The following is a 9,038-nucleotide window of genomic DNA, read 5'->3' on the forward strand; positions in this document are numbered from 1 at the left end:
TTGTGATCTTTCTTTCGGTTTCAAAGCAATCTGGAGTTTTCCTTTCCCCCCCCTCCCTCCCCCCTCTCCTCTCTACTCTGTCTCTCACTTACTCACTGTTTCAGCATCTTGTGGTCACCGATATGATTCAAGCAGAAGTGAGGAAGTGAGGCTGCAAGAAACCTGATGAGCATTACAGTAGATTGACCTATATGTGTGGGTGATGTCCGTCAAAATAAAAAATAAAAAAATGCACTTTGACCTTTTCTTTCTTTCTTTTTTTATTATCACTGTTCAGGATACGTTTAGGTTTCCCTGGTTGGTAATACTGTAATGTTGCTTAAAGTGATGTTTTTATTTAATGTAATAAACAGCTCTTCAAAGATTAAGGAATTAGGTCCTTTAAGTACAGACTGTGGCTGTGCATTCAAGATGCATCACCTTATTTATAAATTTGAAAAAATTGCCAACACAGACAAACTGTCAGAGAGATGAGAAAGGAAACAGAAACCTACAGTATGTGTAAAATCTTCACATTGAACAATATTGAACTTTATTATTAATTTGCATGCTCATATCCTGTAACTTTCTTTTTTACTATCGTCATTGTTATTATTTGAAGCTGTGGCACTGGTAGCCTATATACTGTATATATCTACAAGAATCTGTGTTAATGTGCAATGTCACAGTTGTTCAACTGCGACAGCGAAAGTGACAAGACTGTTGAAAAGTGACTAAAATCTGAAACTTCAGCAAAGTACCGTCTTGACTGTGCATCCTTAGGGAGTATTTTGCGAGTCTCATGATGAAGACGATGAGTAATGACAAAAGCAAAATTTCAGAATTTTAAGAAAACAACAGAGAAAACCTTAAGGAGGCCCCTGTCGTTGACGTTCTTTCTCAGAAATAAGTGATTTACTTCGAAAGGGCGAGTACCTAAAGGCAGATGTGTGTGATCAGGTTATTGCAATATTGTTTTTACTATGACAAATGAAATATGGATAAAACATTTCTTTATTAAACATGTCTTGATCAGTAACGATGCCTTTAGAGTAATTCCACAATTCACAAATGTGAGTTTTTGTATGCTGTACAGATATATTTATCTTTTTTATTATCATTATTGTGGGCTTTTGTGCCTTTCATTGATAGGACCGCCGTAGAGAGACAGGAAATGGGGAGACAGAGAGAGGGGGAATTACATGCAGCAAAGGGCCACCAGTGGAATCAAACTGGGGCCTCTGTGGCGAGGACTATGGCGAGGCCTCTGCATGTTGGGCACCTGCTCTACTCTCCAAGCTAAATGATGCCCGGATGTACAGATATTTGTTCTCCTAACCCCCTAACCTTACACTTATTTACTTCCACCACATGTAGTTTTATCCTCATTTCTTCACAATCACATTATTCTTTGCTTAAAGCTCGAAATGTTTTCATTGGAGATCTTGTTTTTTTCTTAATCTTTTCATTTCTTATATATTATTCCACTAATATCTTAATTTAACCAAACATTTTTCCACTTGCTTTTCATTATTGGTGGTTTTGGTTTTGGTTTGTACTACTGCTTGTTTGACAGTTGTCTTCAAATAATGATGATGAGTATTATTATTGTTGTTGTTTAGTTTATTTTTATTGCCTTTCTTTGGGTTTAGGAGCTGATTCCTGGAATCCGCTGCAGCAGCTTCCCCATCATTGCTGTGTCACAGCGAAGTCATCAAAAGGAAATCAAAAAGAGCTTCATCACAACTTTTACAGAACATTTGACTTTGACATTAATTTCACGTTGATCCCTTCAATCATGTGTTATTAGGTCTTATTAGATTCATTAGGTTTGACTGTACAGACCAGTGTTCTTGTCAGTGTAATGGAAAGTGCTATTGAAAGTGTAAATTTCTTCCTCTTGAACAACTCTCTCTTCCAGAAAATTTGCAACCATCCAATGGTTAATGATTATTTTGGAGGTGAATTCCCAACCAATGATAAATCCAATGTAAACTAAATTGGAAGTCACCTTTCATTCATAAGAATGACAACTCGGGGATCTTCTGTTGTCATGTTGAAAATTGAGCAGAATACTCCAAAGATTAATGCTTTCATTTATTGATCGGTTAAGAAATTCAGTTTTGAAACGTGGACAGTGCCATTAAAGACATGTGCAATTGGATGATGGTAGTTTGTGAGTATAAGCTGAAAATAACCTAAACAATTGCTGCTGATTTAACATTCCTGCATTAACCATAGGAGAACTGACTGAGGAAGAACTTTTGAGGAACAAGCTCTGGTCTTTTACTTCAGTTACCATTATTTAGATATGCGGTTCTATAAATTATATTCATGATATGATGAACGCTGCAAAAAACTCTTTCATTTTTATGCAAAAAACAGTTCTTCTTCTTTGACTTTGGTCAACTCAGCTGTTTTTTTCATACGCCCACCCACTGGCCCCGACTGAGCACTCATAGCAAAGGCCATGTACATTCTCTGAGAATATAATGACTATCATATGAATGTTGAAAGGATTTGATGCGCCACCCTACACTGTCCTAAATAGAGCCTTACTTACACCAAGTGTTAAATCTCAAACATATTGAACAAGTATATTAGATGTAGCCTATGTATTGAAGCTATGCTAAATGCTGTTCTTGGCAATAGCAAATATGAAAAGGAGCAAACAGGACTGTCATAGTAGTTGAAGTTTAAAACGAAAACCCAAGATCACTTACATGAGGCTCAGGTCTCTTCCCTGAATGTAATATGTACGACGACAAAATAAACAAATGATGAGGCATTTCCTAAGAAAAGCCCTGTAATTAGATATAAAACAATGGTGTACTGTCCATCAGGTACAGTATACTGGCATAAATCTCTGCGACCGTTCAAAAAATCCATGAAATTTTTACCAGTGCTGTGAGTCTCCTAATGGGTTTGTGTTCTTTTATCAGCTTCCTCTTTTATACCTTTTACCTAACTTTAACCTAAGTATCTCTTACCACAGACAGGGTGGCGTACCAATATGACCCCCGGCACACCACCAGCCCCCTCGGTATGCCTGCATGCTGTCTGGGCTCACTAATCATTGCACTGTAAGTTCATGTGTGTTACATAAACATTCAGCTCTGATCTTAGAGCTGAAGTTCAGGACTACATTTCCTTCCCGTACACCTGTTTCAAAATTTTTGGAAAAGGTTTGGTTTGAAAAAAGAAAATTCCTCTTCACTAGAGACATGACCCGATGGTGGTTTCAACCTACCTGGCATGGCAGCGGTGGTTTGGTTTGGCAGCAGGAAAGTCATGTGCTGTATTCAAGTATACAGATTGTCTGTTACTGTAAATGCTCATGGGGGTTCAAAGCTCACATGGCCTTCTGAGCTATACTCATATCTTGTACAGTTTATTACTTACTGGTTGTTGTTGTTGACCTATTGTAACACTACATATATGACCAAATGGATTAGCTAAACCTACATTACATCTTCCTTTTTCCTTCTGGTGTTGTCACTGGTACAGTAGCCTATTATAAGTTATGTAATAAACTTGACCCTATTTACTGTGAATCAATGAATAAAAATGTATATAGTGTTGATTATGATACTATAAAAGAGTAATTGCATGACGGCTACTTGTAAGTAATTTCCCCAATTAAATATAATGATTTCAGATAACGCTCTTGTTTTTGTTGTTGTTGTTGTGTTGTTATGAGAATAATATGAGTTCTCTTTTCAATAACCAACACCTGATTCTGCCTAAACCAATGAGTTACTGAACAAATTGGAAAAGAGGCCAAGACTGGAGCTTTCTCAGAGCAACATGGACAGGCTGATGTTTTTAACTTGTTTGGGTAATTGTGAGTGATGAGTTAACTGCAACGGTTGAGACGGAGCAGGCCACACTCACTGCCTTTGACAACTTGCAGACATCTTTCTAAATGTCCATTGCATTATAAGAGAATAGTTCAGAAGAAGTTCAGTCCACTTTTCTATCTTGAGGCCTACTGTACTATAGCCTTACTCTGATGCTGCTGCTCTTACAGCTCAGGACACCTTTCACTTCAAAGTCATTCAATTTATTGCAGCGATTTAAAAGAAGTCAGATGGACATCAGGTTTGTGGATATTGAGCTCTGTGTTCAAAGTGGACAAACCAAGAAACCAGACCACAGGAGAAGCTATAGTTCCTCCTTTCACCTTTGTTCTGGGGAAACACTGTGTACAACTGCAGTATACAGTACCACAGGTAGCACCATTCATTGCTTGGGGTTTCTTGAAATTTTATTGAATGAATAAATAAATAAATAAATAAATAAAGCATAATTACTATTGATCTATCTAACTAACTAACTAACTAACTTACTTAGTCTTTATGTTAATAATATGATGCTGTCATTAAATCTTCAAAGGGAGAAACTATCAAAATCCACACAGTCAGCAGCATGGAATGGTACTTTACAAGAGGAACTAACACCTTGTGAAGTGGACGTGAGTGATTAAGTGTGGGTCAGTGGTTGAGTCATGGTTCATAAGCCCAATTCCTCTTAGAAAGAGAAAATGCTGGTTGTGAAGTGGTACAATATGGATAGTAGAAGGGGAAGGGTTGCATAAAGGGCTTCCCTCATTTTCATAACCCGCCCCCGCTCGGCCGCTCCATATTCCCTGCATACACTAACCTTAAATTTCCCTCATGACGCGTCTACTTACTCTCTATTTACGGTCTCATTCAGATTTGTGGTTTTAGGCAACCTTCAGTTTTGTTATGCAGTTTCTTCCCATTCGGAAGCCTCTTGAATAAACTACATTTAAAATTCACTTCTCTAAGTCAGTTCATTGTAAATGAACTGTCATGTGAGTCCTAGGTTTACGAGTAATTTCTGCATTTTCTTCGTCTTCTTCTTCTTTTTTTAACAGCTCATTCATGAACCACACCATCATTTCAAGATGGTGAGATAAAGTCATTGAGGTAATGATGATTTTCACCTGTGCACTCAGTTGTTTGCTTGAAAGCCCTGACGCAGCAGGGACGTCTTGATGTGCAGAAGAACAAAAGACAGCTGTACAAAGTGTAGTTGAGACAATAACACATTTCTGGCCTGGCTCATGCGCTTGACCTGGTGTAAACACCACAGGCTCTCTATTTAGTTTGGATCACTTTAGAAGGCCTATGGATGTTTTTCTTCATTATTTATGTTTTGTGAACACAAATAAGGGTTGTTTTCTTTCTTTCTTTCTTTCTTTCTTTCTTTCTTTCTTTCTTTCTTTCTTTCTTTCGTGTGCTACATATATTTACACTTATTCATTTACTTTATGAAATCAGTGGACATGGTAAAATCTCTTTCATGCAGCTGTTCACCCATGATCTATCTGATATCATTAGATCGCACTGGAGGAGTTGCATAAAAACTGTCAATTAGAAAACAATTAAAAGTTGTACAGTAAAGCTTAGGGCCACCAACATCAAAGTAAAGTTGATGACAAAAAAAAGTTCATTGTTAAATTATGACAGTCAGGAGGAGACATTTTTTAAACAGAAACATGACGAATTACTGTTTAAGTCTCAGCTTTTACAGACACAGCCCTTAGAAATGTCTGTATAACTGTATTGCTAACATAAGCTGTCATCACTTTGAATGGAGAGCTGCTATCACTGAACAAAACAGTTTCTAAAAAGCACAAAATTGGTACTTAGAGATCAATATTTCCCTCACATGAGCCTTCTCGATCCTCCATCACTATTCTCATTCACGTCTCTCACCTGCTGCTCATATAACACTCTGTGAAGGGATTAGGAAAGTGTTGGCCTGACATTGATAAACAATGCACAAGAACATCTGAGGACAACGACTAAAGAAAAGACGGCGTATTAAAAAAGTCCTTTCATGAGGTCGCCACCAGCTGAGAAAGAGCCCAATATGTTTAGACAGCTTGATATTTGAGATGTAGGGGGCTATCATCCTGGGTCCTTTTTACGCAATCCTTAATGGCTGCACCAGTCCGTGGCCCTATAAAAGCAGCTTCAACCTCACTCAGAGTTAGATGCGCTTAGGGTTGTTTTTTGCCATCTCGAAGGTGATTTTGTGACTGCCTCTGGACCGGTAAAATGTACGCAGCTGTTACGCTCTTCGTCTTCATGTGCCTGACTGCTAGCAGCCATGCGGAGCACCACCATCCTTGTCGTAAGAATTCGCATTTCCATCATTTTGGTTGCCATCTCTTTTTGATTATGTGTTGCCCTTGTATTTGGAGGTTTTAAAGCTAATTCATTTTGCTGTTTCAGTCAGCACTAAAGAAAAGTAAAGAATAAGTTTTATCAGTTCAAACATGTGTCTAACTGACTCTTGTCTTTCAGATTCACCCAATATGACAGGACTCATGTCCATTGTAAGTATTTTTTCATTTTCACTTTTCTGGCCCTTTTCTAGAAGTAGGAATGGAATTGGTGATATCAAAGCTTTCTTTCTCTTTCTGATCGTATGTTGTTGAATGATTTCAGGCCACCCAAAAAGGTGAGATGAAAGCGTATGGCGCCTTCACTTATAGTTCAGTCGGCCACAAACTACGTTTCAGATCAAACGAAAGCCACCCCACAAACACCTCTGTGGGTTTGGATCTACTGATGTTTTTTGAAGAGGTAGGCTAGGTTATTTCCTACTTAAGTTAATGTCACAATTCTACTTTAAAACTCTTTTGCACCTCAACCTTTGAACCTGTGTCTATATCTGGCAGGGAGTTTTCTACGAGATCGACACCAAAAACCAGAGCTGCGAGAAAAAGGCCTTGCAATGCACAATGCATCCTCTAGATGTTCCTGATGATGCCTCACATCTTTCTCTGATGCACACTGGGAGTGCATCGATTGAAGGAGAGGGACTGAAAGTCAATGTTTGGACAGGAGCACTGCCAGACTCGAAAGGTACGACACACACACAGTAAAATATCTTTTGTGCTTCATTGGTAACTCAGTTCTTAAAAGTGTCATTGTGTACATTTTCCAGGCCACTACTCCATGTCTGTAACCATGGGATGTTTGCCTGTGTCTGCACTGTACTTCACTGAGTCCACAACATTCATAATCAGGTTGGTGTTTAAAAAAAAAAAAAAAACAGTCCAAGTATATGATGCGAAAAAGGATTGGTCTAATTTCTGTATCACTTTCTCGCAGCAACACGGAGATCGACATGGAGATCAAGGATCCCGATCTCCTGGTGGTGCCCTCCTTTTGCCTGGGACGGCCTCTGGAGGAGACACCTGAAGGGACAGTAAACAGTTTCCTGAACGAGTTCATGTAGACGAATCCTCACCAGCAGAAAAAAAAAAAAAAATCAAACCCCTATCCAAGTGTGGCCTGCCAGAACTTTAGACTTTTCTCTCCTTTTCACGTGTGACTCGAGTTATCGTGTGACACTGCACTGCATGACATCTGTCTCCATCACAACTTCCATTCCCCTTTGAAGATATGGCTTTGAATGAATCATACAGTATACATACATTCTGATGTAAAGGGAAGAGATATGACATGGATTATAGAAGTAGTCATAATTACTAACAGTTGGTGGCTTCTCAAGTTGGTACTGCTTACAAAACCTGTAAGATATGATTAATGGAACAATAAAATGTCAAAGCTGTCAAAGGTGTAAAGAGCTTCTTTTTTTTCCTTCCAGGGTGTTGAACAAGATCATTTTGCAGCCAGAAACCATTTCAGCATTGTATGGCTGGATAAACTCACATAAGGGCAAAGATAAACCAGTAACGTGTGCAGTAATTGGTTTTTGATCATTTGATAGGAATGTGCAACTCATAAATGCAATATCAGCTAAGCACAATTATGTCTTACAGTGATGATAACATTAATCATTGCCAATATCAGTGTAATTGAATTTGTCCGATTGTCGCAGATTTTTACAGATTATCAACATTAAAATCTGGACAGTCTATGTAAGTGTAGCAAGGAATGACAGAGCACTAACACCTGAAGTGTAAAGGACTGAGAAACCTAAAAGCAGCAATAAATAAATAAATGGATATGAGGAGAAATAAGAAACGATCAAGGAGTTACCAGGTTCAGTTTTCAGCGACAGTAAAAAAAAACATTGCAATTTTTTTTTCTTGGTATTATGGTCTTTGGAGCTGTGCAATGAGTAACACTATTAAACTATTATGAACTGATTTGTATCAGTCCTGTATCATATAAGTAATTCTGACACAACAGCTTTCCAATGAATATTAAACTGAATGTTTTGGCTCCCTCCGTGTCGTAGAGGAAAGAATAGTGAAATGAACACAATGTATAAATCATGTATTGCCCAATTAAAAGCAGTAGACTGGCAAAATAGGGTGTACAAAAAGGTGCAGTATAAACAAAACAATAACATTTCAAAAAGGCAGTTGTTAGTTTTAAATCACTAATAATTTGTCAGTCTTTCTACATCATTAGTGCTGCAATTTTTTTGCATGAAACTTGCATGTGACTTTAAACTGATTAGATTATTGTGTAGGCTATTAATGTACACAGAATGAGGGCAGTTTGCCTTTTAGCCTAGGCTACATATAATTGATAGAGCAAGTAAAAACAGTGGACCATGTATCTGGTCATGATATAGACATATGGATGTTCAGTGAATTAATTCCTTTTGAAATAGACAGAAATAGACATTTGCCTACTGCTTTGTGCCTTGAGAAAATTAAGAATTGGTAACAATTTGCAAATGAATGTGCTACAGCAGTGTATATGTGTCATCACATGGGAAAGCTTATTATATAGGCCTACCCTTTACATTTTGAAATGACTGATTTTATCAAATCACAAAATGTTTAAAACGTTGGTTTTGCTTTATGTACTTTGTCATGTTGTGTAAGAAGGGATAGTGGCTATAATTATGGCTAACTGACATGCAATAGATGTTTTAATGATAAATGTATTCTTTTCCCCCCCTGCCATATTAGTTCTGAACTCATACCACACCCCCATTACATTGCCTACAATCACATGTTAAAATATGAATTTGTTTCCTTCACTTTTCAACACAAAGTGATGCCCTTGCTGCTGCAGGCCCACAGAGCAGGTGAGCAA

At 37.9% G+C, this 9,038-nt stretch overlaps 1 protein-coding gene across 1 annotated transcript; it reads left to right on the plus strand.

The window, feature by feature from the left end:
- Positions 1 to 6,051: 6,051 nt before the first annotated feature.
- On the plus strand, positions 6,052 to 7,257 carry epd (ependymin; the record flags this gene model as incomplete). Its single annotated transcript, XM_083986244.1, has 6 exons — positions 6,052 to 6,144; positions 6,318 to 6,349; positions 6,462 to 6,599; positions 6,695 to 6,881; positions 6,964 to 7,045; positions 7,131 to 7,257. Exons 1-6 carry the CDS (start codon positions 6,069 to 6,071, stop codon positions 7,255 to 7,257), a joined length of 642 nt encoding a protein of 213 aa, XP_083842370.1. The 5' UTR covers positions 6,052 to 6,068.
- Positions 7,258 to 9,038: the final 1,781 nt, after the last annotated feature.

The sequence above is a fragment of the Trachurus trachurus genome (assembly GCF_905171665.1).
Source record: "Trachurus trachurus genome assembly, chromosome: 14".
NCBI classification, from domain to species: domain Eukaryota; kingdom Metazoa; phylum Chordata; class Actinopteri; order Carangiformes; family Carangidae; genus Trachurus; species Trachurus trachurus.